Source organism: Buteo buteo, chromosome 4 (genome assembly GCF_964188355.1).
Source record: "Buteo buteo chromosome 4, bButBut1.hap1.1, whole genome shotgun sequence".
Lineage (NCBI taxonomy): Eukaryota > Metazoa > Chordata > Aves > Accipitriformes > Accipitridae > Buteo > Buteo buteo.
In genome coordinates, this window is record NC_134174.1 from 33,921,186 (window position 1) to 33,942,416 (window position 21,231).

General features: G+C 45.8%; 1 protein-coding gene across 3 annotated transcripts in view; it reads left to right on the forward strand.

Moving 5' to 3' along the window:
• Window positions 1–81: 81 nt before the first annotated feature.
• Window positions 82–21,231, forward strand: part of TUBGCP2 (tubulin gamma complex component 2) — a 38,023-nt gene continuing 16,873 nt past the window's right edge. The window contains exons 1-11 of one of the 3 annotated variants that reach the window (XM_075025478.1): window positions 82–109; window positions 2,126–2,296; window positions 3,820–3,948; window positions 4,271–4,447; window positions 10,952–11,111; window positions 12,541–12,748; window positions 13,827–14,026; window positions 15,806–15,995; window positions 16,928–17,073; window positions 17,760–17,940; window positions 20,510–20,690. In XM_075025478.1, coding sequence (XP_074881579.1) covers window positions 2,147–2,296; window positions 3,820–3,948; window positions 4,271–4,447; window positions 10,952–11,111; window positions 12,541–12,748; window positions 13,827–14,026; window positions 15,806–15,995; window positions 16,928–17,073; window positions 17,760–17,940; window positions 20,510–20,690 — 1,722 coding nt within the window. In that variant the 5' untranslated portion in view covers window positions 82–109; window positions 2,126–2,146. Of the gene's footprint in view, window positions 110–2,125; window positions 2,297–3,819; window positions 3,949–4,270; window positions 4,448–10,333; window positions 10,533–10,951; window positions 11,112–12,540; window positions 12,749–13,826; window positions 14,027–15,805; window positions 15,996–16,927; window positions 17,074–17,759; window positions 17,941–20,509; window positions 20,691–21,231 lie in introns of those variants that run through there. The other 2 variants (XM_075025479.1, XM_075025480.1) reach the window with 2 other exon arrangements.

Consider the following 21,231-nt stretch of genomic DNA (forward strand, 5'->3'; position numbering starts at 1 on the left):
GCGGAGTGCGCATGCGCGGCCCCCCCCCGCCGGCCCGGGGGAGTGCGCACGCGCGGCCCGCGCTTCCGGGCGCCTCCGGTCGGCACTTCCGGTGGGCACTTCCGGGCGGGTAAGTAGGGACGGATGGGGCTGAGGCGCTGCCCGGAGCCGCCGCGGGGGCCGGAGGAGGCGCGGACCCCCGGGCCTCCCCTCCGGGCGAGCCGGGGCGGGAAGCGGCCGGGAAGGAGAGGGATCCGTCGCGGCAGCCGGGCGGGGGGTCTCCGGCCCGATCCCGCTCCCGGCAGGGCCAGCGCCACAGCTGCAGCAGGTCGCTGGGGGCCGAGTCCCGGCGAGTCGGGGCATCCCCGGGGATGGGGAGCCCCCACTGCTCAGGGCACCGTCCCCGGGACACCCCACTCGCACGGGGACGGGCTGTTTCCTTGGGGCCGGACGGGGCTTCCCGTGCTGCAGCCGTGCCGGTGCCTCTGGGGCCCTTGCTGTGCCCCTCCGAGCAGAGTACGGCCCCGGCGCCACCGGGACCCCTCTGGGCAGGGGGAGATGCTGTTGGGTCCGGCTGAGCACGCCCAGCTCCCGCAGCCTCTCCTCATTCCTTATGCTCTTGACCCCCGGTCGCTTCAGCAGCCCACGGGGGAACTGGTGGTTGTTACTGGTGCTGATACTTGCTGCTGGGGCTGGTGACGTGTGACATTTGGCAGCCGGGGTGACAGGAGGGATGGCTTTTGCCAAGTTCACTCGTCCTCACTCATAGAGTTGAGGGATTTGTGGGCTGGGGCTTCTGGTGACTGCTCATAGGGACCTTGACAGGCTGGAGAGGTGGGCGTACAGAGACCTTAAGGAATCGGGAAAATGCAAATGCCGAGTCCTTGGGGACACAATAACCCAAATGACAGCAGAGGCTGGGTGACAGCTGTCAGGAGCGCACCTGTGTGAAAAGGGACCTAAAGGTCTGGGGCAGCAGGGTAGATAGGACCAGTGCTGTGCCCTTTTGGCAGCAAAGGCCGGTTCTCACCAGTGTTAGCAGGGACGTAGCCAGCAGGTAAAGGAAAGGGAACACCTCGTTCATGATACCCCAGCCAAAACACTCTGGCCAGTCTGGGGGCTTCCTTGTGAGAGAATTTTAAACAAACAGGAGTGAGCCTGGGGAGGCCCTGGTGATGGTGGGGGGAGACCAGGGCATGCGAGGAGAGGCTGGGGGCTTGCTCAGCCTGAGATGAGGGGGCAAAAGGAGATCCAACAGCATGTCCCCCTGCCCAAAGGGGTCCTGGAGATGCTGGGACCAGACTCTGCTCAAAGGAGCACAGCGAGAGCTCCAGAGGCACTGGCACAGCTGCAGCATAGGAAATCCCAGTTGGATGTTAGGAAGAGGTGTTTCCATATGAGGATCAGGGCCCCAAGTGGTGGAGGAATCTGGATCTTTAGAGATATTTAAGCTTGGACTGGACAAGGCCCTGCACAGCCTGCTCTAATTTGACTCAGTTTTGGGTGCAGAGTTGGACCGAGGCTTGCAGAGATCTGTTCGAGCCTATATGATTCAATGGTTCTGGCAAACCAAAAGTGTGTCCATATGCTTGATATTCTGTGTCTGTACAGGGTGTCATATTAAACTCCATACTTGCATGATGTCTCATTCAGACTCTTACTTCTGCGGTCATCAGAAGTAGCTTTGCAGAATTTGGTGCTTGTCTGCTAATAAAATGGGCAGTAGAACATAAAGACCCCCAAACTTGGAAAAACTGCTTTTGAATAACTTCAGAAGCAGCAGTATGGGCAGGCTGCTGAAGCCAACAATTTCAGCTGTGTCTGCAGTCTGTCAGTACACGAACCAGCACTTCTTAATGACAACTCAGTAACTTTTCCACCGCCACTGTGATTTTGAGATTGAAAAATCCTGCCGGCTCACCTACATTTAAGGTGGGGTTTGTACCGGTATAGTTAAATCGGGCATGATAATGAGTATCTGTTTTGCTTGCTTCCTCTCCTTACATGTTTTTCTTTGTTCCAGTCAAATATTTTAGCATACCCTGCAGGCTCATAATGTAGTTGGGAAATGTTGTTTGTGTGGGTATGTTTTCATTTACAGCAGTAAAATAATAACTTACTGCCTTTGTTTCTGCATCTCGTGGAGCTTGTAGCCTCAGGTGGGAGTATGAGCGAGTTCCGCATTCACCATGATGTCAATGAGTTGCTCAGCCTGCTGCGCGTTCACGGTGGGGAAGGAGCTGAAGTCTACATTGATCTACTGCAAAAGAATCGAACACCTTACGTTACCACGACTGTCTCTGCACACAGCGCAAAGGTAACCTTATGGGGGGACTGGCAGGACTCCTGAGGCAGCATGCTTCCTTTGCAGTCGTTGATAGAGGTTCCATCAACTCTGAGAGCACAGTCTGCCCTAAGATGAAATTCAAGATGAACATTCCTCAGAATGATTTCTCTTGGCTAATGATGTGAAATACCTTTTCCTTACTCTACTTTTCTGTGAGATTACTTGACTTCTGTGGGTGCGGAGCTGGACCCAAGTTGGGAGGGGTAATGGCTATCCCAAGTTTTTCTGAGAATAACGGTAAAATCATGTTGGCATTGGTAAAAAAGATGGGGTAATCTGATCTGGAATCTCAATTTAGGGTATAAAGTAGAAAGATTATATCAGGAAAAAGGTAAAGCCCTTGCATCTTGGAGAGATTAGTGAACGAACATGAGAAGGATTGTTAGAACTGGGGGGATAGGAATTTCAAAGAAGGAGCTTATTTTGTGCCTGTGGTGGTTGTTTCAAATATCTGGAGGAATAAAACAAATGAAAAATAGTAACTGGATGGAATGTGATTATATGAACAATACCTGACTTTTTTTCTGAATATCACCCAAGTAATAGGGATCGAAGCCTGACACTCATGACCAGGACTACTACTGTGGCCATAATACTGCTTTTCATTGTCATTTTTAAAAGCAAGCCATCAGTCAAGCTATAAGTGCTAGAAAATTGCTAAGTCTGTCTGAAAGTTCAGATCTTTGTAGCCTGAACTGCATGTTTTCTCTAATTCCAGTCTTACACATCATTTATGCTGACAACTACAGTTCATAGACTTGTAGAAACATTTAAGTAGGAGGCACAGGTGGAGATCTGCAGTCCAACCCCTTTCTCGCAGCAGGGCCAGTATCACAGCTACAGCAGACAGCTTAGCTGCATTTTTAAGATCTCCAGGAGATTTCCTCCATCTCTCCGGCCATGACCCAGGGTCACCGCTGTCTCCAGAAAGGACTGTTTCCCGAGGGCCAGCTGGGATTTTCCGTGTCGCAGTTTGTGGCTGTGCTTGTGGTGTTTTTGCTGTGCCCCTCGGAGCAGGGTCAGTAACCCCTTTGGGCAATGGGCAGTACGCCCCACTGTCTCCATGGCTCTGTACTGGGCTCAGTCCAGTTTGTTGATGTCTCTTTTGTTAGTGGGGCCCCCAGGGTGGACCCAGTGTCCAGACATGGCTCCATCAATGCCAAAGCCCTTAATAAACCTGCTGATACAAAATAATATTGCTTCAGATTGACCATGTGCAAAGTGAGCCCTGCTACAGATCTTGTGCTTACCTTCATCTTTTCTCCCCTGCGGTCCCTTCTCCATCACCAGAAGTGCCAGGATGCCCACTTTCCTCCAGCATAATTATTATTAGGAGACCAGTGCTGCAGCATTCAGTCCAAAACCCATTCCCTGAAGTACTCGGCAGCAGCAGCAGCCTGCACCTTTTCTCCATCCATGCACCAATGCTCCTCTTTTGAATGCTGTGATAATAATATACATTAAACTTTTAATATTAATGTGGTGTTTTACAGGTAAAAATAGCAGAGTTTTCTCGAACTCCTGAAGATTTTTTGAAGAAGTATGATGAGCTGAAGTCTAAAAATACAAGACATCTAGATTCTTTAGTTTATCTACTGTCAAAACTCACAGAAGACAAAGAGGTTTGTTTCTGCTTTAGAACTGGATGTGTTACAAGTATTGAGCAGTAGCAACAATGCAATGATTTTAAGTACAGCATGCTTTCTGATGATAATGTTCAGCGAAATGCATTGAAATCAACAGATAAGCATTTCTAGCACTTACTTATTATTAAAGTACAACTGAGAATTACGCTGCTCTTGATATAAGCCCCTAAGACACAGGAAACTGGGACAGGAAGACCTGTGGTCTGATTCAGCACAATCATCTTATGGTCATATATTTTTTCCTTTAGCGCATGCTGACCAGGGTTCACAAAATCTTTTCTTTTTTGTGTATGTGCAGACACTCCAGTATTTGCAACAAAATGCTAAAGAAAGGGCAGAACTTGCAGCAAATGCAGCAACCAGTGTCAGCACAAATTTTTCCATTCCCTCGTCTACTTCCAAGATATCTCTGCAGGAGCTCGAGGAGCTACGCAAGCAGCTGGGCAGTGTTACAGCCAACTCCAGTGTACAGCAGGTACTGCCTCTTCCTAAGCTTTGGGCACAAAGTCTTTCCCTTCTGCTCATGTGTATAGTTGTGTTCTTAAGTTTTATCATCTAGTGGAATTATAAATGTTCCTATTGTTGCAGAGAATCTAAATTATATCTCAGAATTTATTAGTCAGACTGTATTAAATCTTTGTGCTGTTCTAAGTAGAAGTGGCCTTTTTCTATTTAAGTCAGTTAAGGTAAGTCAAGTTTAGGCCACAACAGTTCTAACCGGCACAGGTTAATGTAATTTCATTTTACCATTTCAAATGACTGCTTTAAGCTGTGCTGACATTTTCTTTTCTGCCTGTGGCAGTACTTGCTCAGGAGCTCAGCAGCCATTGTGGTGTGTCTCCATCCTTTCTACGGGTTCTGCTCACTCAGATAATGTGGGTACACTGCCTCACATTATCATTCCCCAAGTGGACACAGCCATTCCCTCTACTTAGCTATTTGAACTCCTGAAATAAAAGCTGCAAAGTGATCCCAAAGACAAAAAGGAAGAAAAAAACCTGCTATAGAAGTAAACTATATCATTGCAAGGCACAGGCTTAGAAAACAGTTAAGCAAGCGTTTCATTATCAGTATGCCGGGAGGTAGGAAGTGCAAAAGGGTGATTATTACTTAAATCTCAACTTTTATTTCCTGTAATCATTTGTATAAACAACTATACTGTGATGGGTTGAGCTTGGCTAGCCACTCTATCACTCTCCTTGCTCAACAGGATGGGGGAGCGAGAAAAATATGTTGAAAAGCTTGTGGGTCAAGATAAGGGCATTTTGGCTGTGGAAGGCACGGGAGCAACTGTGTATGGACAGTTATTTGGACACAGGTGAAAGAGTGATAAGGTCCATAGTGAGTGAGCAACTGGACAATATGTGCAAATGCTTCCATTTAAAATTTTGCAGTTTACCTTTGTCCCAGAGGTTTGTTTCTGTTCTGCCTTCTGATGACTGATCAATAAAATCTAACAGGACAAGCCTCCAGGCTCTGCATGTGACTGTTTCTGAGGATGCCGACCTGCTTGTGGATGCTCAGAAATCACATGCTGGTGTCTTCTCCATCTGCAGTCTCTGTTGTGGCAGTCCCACGCCTTCGCTCAGTGGAGGCATATCTCTGTCTTGTTAGTGCACGGGGTCTGCCTGCATTGGTGAGGCATGTGCTTCACTCAGCTGCTCACTCTGCGGCCATGCTGGCCCTGTCTTAGCCACGTGGCGGCATTCACACTCATGATGTGTCTTACCAACCTTTGCTGTTGAGCTCCCTAGCTGTGGCTGTATATGGTTTATTGCCCATGCTGACTGCTCAGCAGATGTGCAGTTACTCTTCAGTCTGTGAAGATCTTTCTGTGGGAGTGGCTGAGCAGAGCCAACACCTTCCAAGAACCCCCTCCTGTCCCTGGTGAAGGTGATGACAGTAGATGATGCATCTGCCACCAAGTGGGGAATTTGCAGTGGTGGTCAGATCACTTCAGGCCGTCGATGGCTAGAGGAATGGACCCTCCATGTTCAGTGTTTTGGGACACCTGATGGGTCTCAGCCTGAAGGGCTGTACATGCATGTGATGATGGAGAGTTCAAATCCTAAACAGAGAGAGTCCAACCACCTCCTGCTGTCAGGCAGTGATGAAACCAGCCTTGTTCCACATACACTGTGAAATAACGTGTCTGCACAGACTGAAATACATGCCTGACTCATCCAAATCCTTCGCAGATGATCTGCGTCATGTGGTTGATTTAGATCATGAAGGGAAGATGAATTTCCAGTAAGATAACTGATCTTTTAAATAGGATTTATGTGCGGACTTGCTAAAAGAGGAAAGAAGGTAAGTGGTGTTCTCTGGGATGTGCAGTTCACAACCAAAGGAATTGAAATAGCAATGCAAGCCAATTAAAAAGATTTGTGCCTCCCTGCTGCTCCATTTATATTTTCTTCAGACTTAAAGAGCTGAAACTGATAAAAAGCCCTAATGGTCAGGTGCTTGGGGCCACTGAGTCAGTAGGGCTGTATTAATTCACATAGCTGAAATCTCTTGACCCAGAGTTTCTGCTAGAGCCACTTCCCAAGAGGACTGTCAAGTAGTCATAATAATTGCAATTGATTCATTTCTCCATGTCTTCTAGAAGCCAGGTTGTGCACTGGCACAAGCCCTGGAGTGGTCCTTCACACTGTATTAATGGATGCGGGGGTCTCACTTGGGCGACTGTATTTGTGATCCTCGTGGCACCATCTTCATTCACCAGGCATGGAGGATAGCTGCCAGTGTTTCCACGGACTCTTTGCGGCACTGGTCGGAGGAACCACTGGGGTTGTCCAGTCCAGCCTCCCTCTCACAGCACGACTGTCACCCACACTAGATCAGGGCAGCTGTTGTTTTGTCCATCTGCGTCCTGTAGTCCCCCAGGAGGGAGATACCCCGCCTCCCTGCTGACCCCCTATGGCTGCTCCCCCTCTGTGGGAAGAAGCGTCTCTTCCTGGCCAATCTCACTATCCCAAGAGGCAGCTTGTGTCCATGGTCACCTGAACCTTCTGCCACAGCTGGGAGGAGCTTGTCTGCACCCATCGTCTTGGTACTTGTCCTTCCTGTAGTTGTAGGCTGCTCTTAGACCTTCTGTTGGCCAGACCCAGCAAAGCCCAGCTGCTCCCACCTCTCCTCCTTGGTCGTGTGCTCTAGGTCCAGTGTATGCCCACCGCTGCCCATCTTCCCTGGCACCAGGGCTGTAGTGCAGGGATCCCTTTGGCGCAGTTGGCACTCATTGAGCATGAAGATGAGCTCTTTCTCTACCTCGATGGATTTGGGCACTGTCATTGCTTAAGATACCAGATGCAGGTTCATCAGCATGACAGTGGCAAACTGCCACCCTATCCCGTGGGGTTTTAAGTGCCAGGCTGACACCTGAGGGCCAGCCATTTCAGTCCTGGGAGTTTTGTCCAGGCTGTCATTGAAGCCTGTAATGGCAATGATCTAAATTTTAAGTTGAAGAGAGGAAGTGATTCACACCCCTGAGACACGTGCTTTGTCACTGGTGCCACAAGTGCTGTGCTGTCTGCCCTGTGATTACTTGGCATTGTCAGAGAGATCATCCAGGGATCTTTCAGTGATTGGAGTTGCTGCTTGGACCAGTTTTGGCCCAAGAATCATCAAGGTGGTAGAAGTTATGTGTTCCCTTTCAGGTAGCTGTGTCCTTTGTAGCCAAAACTGTGTCAACTTTTTTGAACTCTGCCAGTTAACAAATTCACTCTAGAGCTGGCTGAACTCCAACAGAAGCTCCCTGCCTCTTTGTCATCCCAGAGAATCACTAATGAAGAAGAACCAGTCCCTTGATCAAGAAGGTTCTGCATTTGTTGCAGGGGTTCTGGCTGCTCCTTTTCATAATCACTATAAGAAATAGGCCTCAGACCCTGCCTTTTTATTAGGGACAGATGCCACAGCCCACACCCTGACTCCAGGTACACCGCAGCCTATAGGCTGTGAGCTCACAGGGAGAGAGGTTCCAGCATGCTCCCTCACAGTGCCATGAGCTCATCTCATTTCAGGGACTTCCCTCAGGCACTGGGAGCTATTGGGCTTATTCTCTTGTAGTATGGAAGTAGGGAATCTTACAGTAGGTATTTCCCAGGGCCAAGAAGGAAAGGAGACTACTAGATGAATAAGGAATTGGCTGGATGGCTGCATCCAAAGAGTTACAGTCAATGGCTCAATGTCCAAATGGAATCCCTCAAGGGTCCATATTGGGACCAATACCATTCAATATCTTCATCAGTGACATACCTAGTGGGATTGAGTGCACCCTCAGCAAGTTTCCCAGTGACGCCAAGCTGTGTGCAGTCAATACAGTGGAGGGAAGGGATGCCATCCAGAGCGACCTTGACAGGCTGGAGGAGTGGGCCCATGTGAACCTCATGAAGTTCAGCAAGGCCAAGTGCAAGGTCCTGCACCTGGGCTGGGGCAATCTCCACAATCAGTGCAGACTAGGGGATGAAGGGATGGAGAACAGCCCTCTGGAGAAGGACTTGGGGATACTGGTGAAAAAAAAATTGGACATGAGCTGGCAGTGTGCACTTGCAGACCAGAAAGCCAAGCGTATCCTAGGTGCATCACAAGAAGCGTGACCAGCAGGTCGAGGGAGGTGATTCTCCCCCTCTCTTACGCTCTGGTGAGACCCCACCTGCAGTACTGCATCCAGCTCTGAGGTCCCTGGTGCAAGAAAGACATGAACCTGTTGGAGCGGGTCCAGAGGAGGGCCACAAAAATGATAAAGAGGGCTGGAGCACCTCTCCTATGAAGACAGGCTGAGAGATTTGGGGTTGTTCAGCCTGGAGAAGAGAAGGCTCCAGGGAGACCTTACTGTGGCCTTTCAATATATAAAGGGGGCTTATAAGAAAAGACGGAGTAAGACTTTTTACCAGGGCCTGTAGTGACAGAACAAGGGGCAACAGTTTTAAATAGAAAGAGGGTAGGTTTAAATGGGGTGCTCCATCCCTGGCAATGTTCAGGGTCAGGCTGGGCAGGGCATTGAGCTACCTGATCTAGTAAAAGTTGTCCCTGCCCACGGCAGGGGAGTTGGACTGAACGATCCTTAAAGGTCTCTTCCAACCCAAACCATTCGATGAATTCTATGATCTGATTTCATTTTGGCAGTTGAAGACAGGAATTACTTCATGTCTCTGAATTTCCAAGGTGTAACTTTCATATAGTCCATTTCACTGAACTAGCTCTATTTTATAGTACTGTCTTCCATCCACATATGCTGTTGAGATCTTACCTGGCTCTGTTAGGTTGTATGGTCTCCCATACTTAGCGCAATGCCTCAGAAGCTTTTGGACTTGGATGCTTTCTTAGTCTGGTTCATGGAAATGCTGTGATGGTGAGGTCCATGGTTTGTGGAGCTTGTCTTCCAACTCATTCCTCCCTGCCATTTGGGAAGATGTAATGATGGCTGCCCTTCTCCTAAGCAGAAGCTTGTTCATACAGCCATGTTGCATAGGGCCAGTGCTACAGGGCAGTCTTCCATTACAGGTCTTTAATGACCTGGAGCTCAAGATGATACAGAAAGTGCACATGATGTTTTCATCTTCTAGCCAATGTCTGTGTGTCCAGATCATGACGGACAAGTAAACTACTGTATACTACTTCAGTAGAGGAGTATTTTCTCACTGTATGGGTTTGAGATATATGAAGGGCTTCAAGTTGCTTACCCATGTGAAGGACTCAGTCCTACACTGAGATCTGCAGTTTTATGTGAAGTTTAGTCATCCTTTGAATTGCTGGCAGCTTACTTTGCACTTCATCCTTCTCCATACCCTCCTATGAGACTCCTGTTTCTGTTAGAGGAGCAGAGGAAATTGAGGTCCTTCTAGCAGATCACACATATACGATATAAGTAGAAATGTAGTGTTGCTTTGGGGTGCCTCTCTGTCCTGAGGGCATTGTACCAGCATTATGCCAGCAGCAAGGCTGCAGCAAACATGCCTAGAACCGGTGCTGCTTGGAGGAGTGGTCCCACAGCTGATGCTTGTTTGAAGGATTTCAAGACCCAGCACTGGGCAGCTCTGAGAATATGAAAAATGGCCAGGGCCAGCCACAGCGTGCATCGACTACCTCTCACATGTAAGAGTGCTATTCTTTAAGAGGCAAAGCTCACACGTATGTTTGCTTCCTTCCCAAGTTCCTCTCTCCTCTGAGACCTCCTATGAGAGGAAAGTAAAATGACCCTGTGCATATCCCATTTCACGTACACATCTGTGGAACTTAAGAAATGGCATTCATAAGCATGTGCCCTGTGTTTGCGCTTGGGGCTCTAAATATTCATGTAGGTTGTACATCTCACAGGCTTCTCCAGCTGATAATTAATCTTGCACTCCGTTTATTTTAGTGTCAGAAGCCTGGAGCCAGGGTTGGAAAGTCTTTCGGTCTTTAACAACTCACTCCCTTTGCTGACGCCCTATTCCGAATGAAAAACTCCCATCATTTTCCAGCTATCTATGGGTGGATTATCTGGATTGCATTTGACATGCAGCTACTCAGGGGGCACTGTGCAGAAACCGAGTTCAGAGGTGTTCGTTAGCCTATCTGTAAGTGCCCCTTGAATAAGATGTTACTGCTTACTGCTTCTGGGAGGAGTTTGCTGGCTTTCATGTGGTGCGCTTTGCAAACTAGTAAGCTGCCTGCTGGTTGTGCATGTCCCCATTCTGCTCCCCTGTGTGTGCCCTAGCACTCAGGCTGGTGGGGAGGGGTGCAGAAAGCCGTTATTTGATGTACCCTCCAATAAAAAGACGGCCAACTGTACAAAAAAATCACCTCTGCAGCTCTGAGACCAATAGACTAGATGGTACTGGGAGACCAAATCCTACACCATGCTACTGAAACATCAGCTATTCTACTTTCTGTTGCCAAGATATCAGTTTACAGTCAATTTCTGCTTAAAATTCAAAATTTCTTGGACTTTTGAAGATCTCTTTTTCTCCTTTCTCTCTCTTTCTTTTTCCAACAGCCTCTTGAGCTTACACGAAAAATCCTCCGAGATAAGCAGAACAAGAAGAATTCTGGTCAGCCCATTCCAGTATTTCCATCCTGGGTGTATGAGAGACCCGCGCTTATTGGCGATTTCTTAATTGGCACCAGTTTAAGCACTGACACAACAGTACCTATAGGTATGTGATATACAGGGAAAACTGCATTAACTTCTTATGTTTTGTACTTGTTCAGAAGTGCCGTTCAGATTTCATGACACTCAGGATGAAAGCAAAACTTGGCTCCTTGTACTCTGCAGCTGAAGAGCGGGGTTCAAAAAAACCACCTTTTGTTCACAGTGTTTCTCCTATACTGAATTCCCGCCCCACTGTTGATCCATGGGATCTAATCTGTTTTGAGCTTCCCAGTCCTTTTTCTCTCGAGTCACAACCTCCATAAAATCATACTGTAGGAGTGTCACATCTGTATTCTCAGCTGAAAAATCTGTAGTCGTACCTGACAAGGGAGTATTCATCATCAATCCACCCAGCTCAATGTCCACTCCAGTAAGGCTGTAACAACCTCCCTGATTTGCTGTCTCCTCACTAGAGCAGCAGGGGACTAATCTCTCCCTGTTGTATTCTAGCTTTACGCTGAGCTGTGTATAGTTTCTTATTCATAAATTAGATTTAAGTACTTTTTTTGGAAGAGAACAGCTGAGTTAGAGACTCATGTTTCCATTCCCCAGAACTGTGGAGGCTCCTACAAGAAACCTGTAGCTTCTTCCTGATGTGCATTTGAGCGGCGTCTAAGGGGGACATGAAAACAATAGGCTCATTCTTGGAGGTGCCTTTAAATGGCTTGTTCACCAGTGCATTTCTGCCGGGGCCTTTTGGGATGTGCTGTAAGGGTATGTTCCTAGCAAGCTCAGAACCATTTGTTCTCTCACATACAATCCTACAAATGGAGAGGGATTGTTACCTTGTTTCATGAGATAAGCTTTGTTGTAGTTAGTGTTGTAGCCACTTGGTTCCCTGATCTTCTGATGCACTTGGTTATAGTTTGGGTTGAGTCCTTTATGCTTCTTTGCACCTTGTTTGTAGTTGACCACACCATTCAGAGACCCTACAGTTTGCAGTCCACCTGCAGCTTTTGCTGGGGTAGCATTTCTTTGTGTCTGTATTTGAACTGTTTTCCTGATATTTGAATATTTCAGTGGAGGGGAGGTAGGGATTGTTTTTGACAAGACTGGAGCTCTTTGGGTCCAGTATAACTGAGTCCTTTTGGGTGGAAGGATCAGCAGCACAAGCTGTGGGCAATGGGTAATGTTCTCTTGGCCACAGATGTCGGATGTGTAGCCCTGTCTACATGGTTTGCTTTGGGTATAAATGAGCAAGGGATTCTGTTTTCCTTGAAAGCCAGGTAGATGATTTTGGAGTTGACCCTAACTCAGTTTTATTTCTCTCTATCTTGATTCAGCTTTGTGTGATCTTCCTTTGTTCTCTTTGAATGGTAGTATATATTCCTTTCAAGCTTCGGGTACTAGACTGAAATGATATGAGTGGATGATCAGGTAGTACTGCAGCATGTTCTGATTGTGTTCTTTTTTTGTCTTCTCTTTGAAAACAGGTACTTTGCCATTAGCCTCCCAAGAATCCATGATTGTGGAGGACTTGCTGTACGTTCTGATTGGTGTGGATGGAAGATACATCACAGCACAGCCTTTTGTAGGCAGGCAGAACCGAGCATTTTCAGTTGATCCAAACTTGGACTTGTCCATCAAAGAGCTCGTGACCAGGATTCTTCCTGTAGCAGCAAGTTACTCTGCTGTCACCAGGTACCAAGCTGACTTTTGTCAGAGGAAGATGTTCTCCTTTGAGCACCAGGTTGTAGAATAGTGAATGTGTCATTGTGCAGATGTTAACTTCCAAGCTTAATTTAAACTTAGAAGGATATAAAATAAGAATGACAATTTCTTTGTATTGGTTTTAGCAACATTTCTTTTTGCTGGGTTTCTTCTCTGTGTTGCCAGTTCACTTCTTCATTCACCTCACCTTTGCTTTGTCCAGACTTGGTCTTGGTACATTCAGGCAAAGTGCAAATAGGATATGTCTGCTTATACTGTCTTGTCTGTTCCCACTCTGCTATGAATTTCTCCCCATTTCCTGCTTTTTGCTCTCCTCTGGGCATCCAAGACTGAGACAACCTTTGTGTGCTTCTGCACAAGAGAACCTACTGCTGCCTAGTCTCTGGTAGCTACCTTAAGTAATTGTTAAAAGATCCTAGTACAAGGTACATCTCACTAACAGCAGATGTTTGTTATGTAGATGTCTGCATTTGATTCAAAGTCCCTAAAAGATCAATAAAGAGAGCAAAGCATTTTTAGGATGTGATTCATCCAATCTCTTTTACATGTCTCCTTCCAGATGATATGACTTGTGTTCAGAAGCATCTGTCTCTCTCCACTAACACATATGGAGCCATCTTAATCTGGTCAGATAAATCCCTGCTGTGGCATGTGGTGTCAGAAACTAGCAACAGTGCTTTTCCCACATGTCTGGGTGCACATCGCTTCCTTTTGAGATCTTTTCCTGTCCCTAATCTGTTGCTTGTGCAAAGACAATCACCTTGAAAATCCTGGCTCTCACTTTTTACATAGTGGTTTTGCAAATAATTCTAGTTTCCCTGCAGTTTGGGGGGAAACGTCTTCCCACAGCTTTCCATACTAGGAAATGTGGTAATGGGAAATAGACGGGGGACACAGAGCAAATGTGGAACCTAAAACTCCATCTAAAGACTGGTGTGCTTTCCAACACATGATCTATTCGTGTGCTTGTACAGTGTCCTGAAGATAAAATTCCTGAAAATGATAGAAGGTGCCTTGCCTGAAAGAGTTTCCATTTTGCTTTTTACAGGTTCATAGAGGAGAAGTCTTCCTTTGAGTATGGACAGGTAAATCATGCTCTGGCTGCTGCTATGCGGACTCTAATCAAGGAATACATGATACTAATTACCCAGTTGGAACATCTTCAGAGACAGGGACTTCTGTCACTGCAGAAGCTCTGGTTTTATATCCAGCCCACAATGAGGACCCTGGAGATTCTTGCTTCTCTTGGTGAGTTTCAAAAATACAATCATTACATTTTGACAGGTGCGTGACAGTGGCTTCTGAAAACTCTGCAGAGTAGCAATACAGAGAGGGCATATGTCATTTTAATTTTATGTTATATTAAAAAAGAAAGCCAAAGGGAATCGTACTTGTCAGAGCACTGCTCTTTTTTGAGGGTGGTGGGCTCTAGGGCTGAATCTGCCCTTCAAAGCTGTCATGAGGCAAGTCCATGCCTTTTACCTTCACAATCCATGCCCTTCGGATCAGTTGTTTCCACCACTGCTGTCTCTACTCAGCTTCTTTCCAAATGCCTCTCCAGCTGTGTGTGGATGTATAACCACAAACCGATTCAACCAGAAGGAACCCCTGGAAGTTTCTAGTCCAGCCCCTTGCTCACAGCTACAGCAGGTTGCTCAGGGCTGTGTCCAGGCAAGTCTGGACAATCCCCAGCAGTGGAGATCCCGCACCATTCTGAACCCTTTTCCATGACTTCACTACCCTTTTTGTGAACATTTCTTTCTGTATCTCCAACTGGAGTTGTCCTTCTTGTAACTTTTGCCCTTTTGATATTGTCACTGTGCTTCTCCAAGAGGAGTCTTGTACCATCTCCTCTAGAACCATCCATTGGATAGCGAAGGAATGAGGTTCGACAACCCTCAGCTTCATCTTCTCTTCTCTTGGCTAACAAGCCCAGCTCCCTGAGGCTCTCCTTGTGTGCCCTGGGCACCAGCCCCCCCATCTTATTTCTGGACTCTGCTGAACTCTTCATTTTGTTATTTGCACTGGGGACCCCAAACTGAACGCAGTGTTCCAGGTGCAGCCTCACCAGTGCTGGGCAGAGGGGAATAATCACTGGCAGTGCAGCCCTGGATGCAGTTGGTGTTCTTTGCTGTAAGGACACGCTGCCGACCCATGATCAGCTGGTTGTCCACCAGGACCCCCTGGTTGTTCTCTGCAGTGCTGCTCCTCAGCCAGCCAGTCCCAGCCTGTGCTGTTGAGGTTGTTGGTCACAGATGCAGTTACCTCAGTAATTTTGGTTAAACTCTTTGGTGTGAGAATACTTGTACATTTCTCTCTACTCAACCCAGAGAATTTATCTGGATGTAAATATATGTTCTGTTCACAATCTGGAATTGTGTGATCCCTCTTGGTATTCGTGTTTGCTGAAATTTTCAGTTTTTTGGAACACAGCAGTTAGCCAACTACATTAAGATTTATGTCAATCCGAAGCTCACGGCAGTACTATATTCCTCCATCCATACGTCTCTTTTGTGATGGCAAAGTACAAATTTCCCTATCAACCTACCTAAATCCTGGTGTTCGAGCTATATGCATGGCTACCTCAGGGTTACAGTTGAGAACAGAAGTGCTTTTGAGATCAGAGGTTTCCCAAGTGAGTCACTGAAGTGTGTGTTTCTTCCATTACCACCTGGAAAGTGGATCTCTGTACATGGTCCCCTCAGTGTAGGAGGCTTTTGGACTCTAAGCCACCATGTACTTTGTGTCTACCTGAGTTCAGTTCTCCTCCCCTGGAGGGCTGGGTTTGGTTATTGCTATTTTAGACTGTGGATCATTTGAGTTTTCATTTTAGGACATTTCAGGATGTAAGCTTTTGCTTGTGTGGTGGAATGGCCTTGCATCTAACAGCAGGGGTCTACAGCTGACATGGAGATCTGTGACTTAGGATGGTCAGCTAATTAACTAACTTCATTATGTTTAACAGCATAGTTTGTGCAATTAATCTGTGTCAGCTTTGTGTCTTATATCTATATTTTTAAATTTTAGCTACTTCTGTGGATAAAGGTGAGTGTATGGGAGGATCAACCCTGAGCTTACTCCATGACAAGACTTTCAATTACACGGGGGACAGCCAGGCCCAGGAGCTGTGCCTGTATTTAACCAAGGCAGCCAGTGTGCCTTATTTTGAAATTCTGGAAAAGTGGATATATCGAGGCATCATTAATGATCCGTACAGGTAAAGAACAGTTAAGGAATGAAAATGAAATGTAAAAGTTAAGAAATACTGTTCAGGTCTTTGGCTTCTACTTTTTTAGTGCACCTATCCCTCTGCTCTATAGAGTCTGCATAGCCTAGGGGCCTGGACCTGGCAGCAGTAGGTAGGCAAGGCAGCATTGCAAGGAAGGGGAGCTGCAAGAGAGTGTTTAACTACATTTCTTGTTTGATTCAGGGGTTATACAGTCAGAGACACTGTCACTTCCTTTATTTTTCCAGACTGAAAGAAATTATATGCAAAAGTCAATAGCACAACAGTTCAAATATGCAGTCCACTCAAATTCCACCTTACCGTGCCTGTCCCCCTTTAAATATTCTCCTCTCACATCCTCATCCTCTTCACAACAGGGGTGAGCCCTCTTCTCATGGGGCACGAGTGTGATAACTCAGTGAATCTAGGTTAAATGTAGTCCACTGATATGCTAATCTGAGATGAGCTAACAGCACTCTCTGAAGTTTCTTGGCTTTTATAGAATCATTTGAAGCATTTTGCTGTCTTTAATAGTTTATGCAGCATTTCTGTTTCCCACATTTTCAGAATGCTAAGGGGGGGCAAAACCCAAGTTAAAATAGCTAAAATTAATTCTTTCCTGACGGTGAGAAGGCAGACAAAGGCCAGCTTCCTCACCTCTACACTGACTACCAAATAATGTTTAGACTTGGTTTGTGAACCCTGTAAAATTCTGTTTCTGTCATAATTGATTGCAGATTAGCAGAATCACTCTGCATAATGCTTCTCCTTTTACTATAAATACAGACTAGTTTCAGTTCTTGATTGGAATGCATTTTCATGAGACCTTATTTCTGATAGATCATATTACCAGTTTACAGGTCAAAAAAAGTAATCCTCATTGTACCACTTCCTGCTTCTAAACATCTGCTTTAACTGTTCAGTGAGTTCATGGTGGAGGAACATGAGCTGCAGAAGGAGAAGATTCAGGAGGACTATAATGACAAGTATTGGGATCAAAGATACACTGTTGTTCAGCAACAGATTCCCTCATTCTTGCAGAAAATGGCTGACAAAATACTAAGCACAGGTAGGTAAAGATATGCTTCTGATGTAGGAAGAATCTTGAGACAAGCATTGCTATTCTTTATCTAAAGATAAAGTAAATGTCATCATGCTTTGCCAGTTTATGGGGTTGTCCAGCTGAACTTTTCAGAGGAACAGAAGCATCAGATTTTAAAAGAACCCCAGATCCTGTAAGTAAAACAACACGTGGGAGGGAGTCCAGCGGCAAGGGGAGCTCTCTGTTGTACTGCTGTTTCATGGGTACAGTTTTCTAGCAGCTAGCTAGATGGAGCTAGACAACTGAGGTTTTACATATTGTGTTTTAATTTGGGTGTTTAAATGAAGCATGCAACCTGATGGCTGCCATTGTTCTTTTCCATAAGTAAAGAACCCTCCAAAAGCTACTTCTGAAGTGTACCACCAGTTCTTCAGAGTTTCTGGCTATCCGCAGAGATGTTTTGCTGCCACTGGGAAACAAAACCATCTCTAAATCTTTTCTTAAATGTGATACTGGGTGCCTAATTTAAAATTCTGTATCATCTTTTGAAAGATGAAAGGTCTTGAAAGGTGTCTGAATCCTTTCTAGCTTTCAGTAAAATTTAGTGTAAACATTTCACAGCATATCTTCCTCTTGAAGGTAGTGGTCTGAAAGTTTTCCTGTTGGATATACAGTAGGTATGAATATGGGATATTCTTTCTTTTTGCTTCTAGGGAAATATTTAAATGTTGTGCGAGAATGTGGACGGGATGTTACCTGCCCTGTGGCTAAAGAGGTCATCTATACTTTAAAAGAGCGAGCATATGTGGAACAAATAGAAAAAGCATATAACTATGCTAGCAAAGTTCTTCTGGATTTCCTAATGGAGGAGAAAGAGCTGGTGGCTCACCTAAGGTTTGATTTATTTTACTAAACAGATGTTAAATAGATTGATTCTGATAGTGAGCATAAGGTTTTGAAGTTAGCTCTCTTTTCTTGGGATATTATTGATGTATTCTCTCAATTTCCATTAGAAAGATTGACCTGAAAAATAAGATTTGGGGGTTTTCCCGAAGGAAAAAAAAGAAAAGTGTATAATCATAGAAATGTTGGGTGGGAAGGATGTCTGGGGGTCTCTAGTCCAACTTCCTTGGAAGGCTGTTGCCAAAACTAGGTCAGGGCAGTTGTGGCTTTGTCTAGCCCAATCCCAAAACCTGCCCTCAAGTATGGACGTCCCCCACCTCTCTCGTGACTTGTCCCACGGCAGTATGTCACTTCCACTCAGGAAGGGAGTTTCCCAATATCATCTGGTATGATCAAGAAGAGTTTAAGTTGAACAAGAAATAGCTTGATATTAAGTATCTCACCAAATATATGCCATAGTTATTGTTCAGGCAAACACAGGTAATTGGGAAAGAGTAAGTGTATTAGCCTCAAGTTTCAGTACCAGGTTTTTCTTAATATTGTCCTTTTTTTAAAGTTCATTTTAAACCTATATTTTGATTCTTGTAACACATTCAGCTGATAGCAAATGCAAGTGCATTCTAGCATGCAAACTCCAGCTTTCTTGTGCTAATCAAGCTATTAGTTTTATTGCTATCTTCAGAAAACAGAAAAAACAGGAATCTTAACTATCCAGAAGACCAACACAGCAGCAAATAGTAGAAGAAACTGCAGCTGATAGCTGGTTGTAAGATAGTTTGTAATTGGGCTGAGACCTAGTACCAGAGGTTCTGCTTCAAACCAGTGACAGACTGTGAAAGAAAGTGGTCTGAGCTTCGTGGGACAAACCTGCCAACTGACTTGCACAAGGAGATGCCAATTGGGAGACATAAGCTGGAGCAGTAATGGCAGCTGAAGTGAATGTGCCTAGCAGGCCAGGTGGGATTGCTTTGGGCCTGCTTTATGCTAGGTCTGAAAAAGTTGTAGCCGCAACAAAGGTGTCTGCTCCAGACCTGGGAACACTACATCTCCAGCTGAGAGAGGTTGTGGGAAGACCTGAAGATCCATGGTTCAGTCCTTTGAAACTGATATGTGCCTTCCTGTCCTGTGAAAACCACCAGAGAACATGCCTTGTTTCATGAAAGGTTATAAGAGCTGTCTGAAACCTGTCAGTTAAGGAGATTGTTCCTAGCCTTGCTAATGACTGTCATCCTTCCAAGCCTTCTTTGCTTAATAGGATTGTTCAAAAGACACTGGCTTCCAAAGCTCTGGTGGCACATGTCTTCTGTTGGGCCTGTCTATCACAATGTAGTTTTGGGTTAAGGTGTTGCTCAGCCTCTCCAGCTGGGGTTGATGTCTGTGACCTCCTCATCTTCGAAACAGCCTCTCTGCTAGATCATTCTGCAGCTGTCCTGTGTGCATGTAATCTGCTGGGGTGCAAGGGCAGGGGCAGCTGGTTGAGGAGGAAGTTACTGAGGTCCCAGCGTGTATGTGCGCTTTGAGGGCTAAGTGGGATGGTTGTGATCAAACTCCAGGGACCTGTGACAGATAACCACTTCTCAGTTAAGCGGGAGTACTGACTCTCTCCTGCCAGCATCCCAGAAATGTTGCTTGGAAGGGACCAACAACCTTGGCAGGTCTCTAGTTCAACCTTCTGCTTGAAGTGGGGTTGTCGCCAGCATTAGGTCAGGTTTTTATTTGGGTTTGTGCTCTAGGGTGTGTCAGCAGTAAGTATCTCGCTCCCCTACCTGTTGTGTCCTCAGTTACCCGCTGACACTGTCGAGACTTCCTTATGACTGGGGGAGTTTTCTTGGTTCAAGAGAGTAATGACAATCAGGGAAACAGAGGGGCTGAGCATTGTCCCAAATTGACAGTGATCAGGAGTCTGCAGCCATGTTATGTTAAGGCTGTGCTGGTCCTATTTTTGCTCTGAAAACTGCAGTTATCGTGTGTGATCTTTAGCCAGGCACTAAGTTAATCCTCAAACTCTCCTCTGAGCTATTTCCAAGCTCCTGGCCCAGTGCAGTTAAGTCTCCCTGGTGCCAAGTGAAAATTAAAGTTTATGCGTTAGCAGAAGTCAATGCAAGTACCTGGAGTACTGAAAAAATCAGCACAGATACTTGTTCATTCAAAGGAGTCCAAGATTCTGCTCTGTATTGGCAACTGCCTCTTGGATGGATCTGCACATCGTGGAGGTTGGAGTGTTGTTCAGGGTAGCAGTATAAGCCTTCGCCCAGCAATGTAGTGCATACTTTTTTTTTCTAAGGTGCATTTTTCAAGGAAAAAAAGAACAGCAACAGCCCTGATCTGACTGCACAAAAGCGTCCTGGCTGAGGTGGAAGGGAGGAGGGGACATGCATAAAAGACTAGTCTCCAGATGTGGACTCTCCAAATATGGCTGTGTGTAGTGTATGAAGAGGAACATTTTGTGATTAGACCCAGCAGGCTGGCTGAATTGATTGTTTTTGTTCTTTTAGGCTTAATATGGATTAACTTAAGCTTTAAAAAACATGATCAATTGTCCCTCCATTTTCTTGAGCAGATCTATAAAACACTATTTCCTGATGGATCAAGGGGACTTTTTTGTTCACTTCATGGACCTCACGGAAGAGGAACTTAAGAAGCCTGTAGATGACATCATAACTACGAGGCTAGAGGCTCTGCTTGAATTAGCCCTGCGAATGAGCACAGCCAACACAGATCCTTTCAAGGACGATTTAAAGGTAAGAATGTATGTAAGCAGAAGATAAATGAATTTGAGCTGAAGACCTTCCGTGATTTGGGAAGATCTGTGTGCCTGTAAGAACCTGCTGAATGTTCAGTGAAGGAAGAGAGAATTGATGGCTGTCCTTCTGTAGACCTCTGGGTTAAGTCCTCTTTCATCCAGATTAGCAACTGGAAGTACCCACCCTGGACAAGGGGCTGCGTTTTCTTGCTGGCATCTGAACACGGAGAAGGTACTTTTGGGTGGCCTCAGGATGAGGTGGAAGTAGTAGTATGTCTCTCATACTTAATCTCAGCTTGGGTGCTCACTTTGGAGTACAAGAAAATACCTGATTAGAAGTCCTGCCTATTAATGATTGTGTATTTTACAGATGTGAAGCAGCACAGAGGCTGTGCCTGGGGAGTGTGAGATCTGAATAGACCTTACAGAGGCTGAGGGCAAGGGGGAATGATCAGCAGAGTATTATGTTGTATGCTGATTGTTAAATACTACAGTGACACTGCTCCGGTGTCTGCTGCAGTGCTGTCCGGATCATGTCA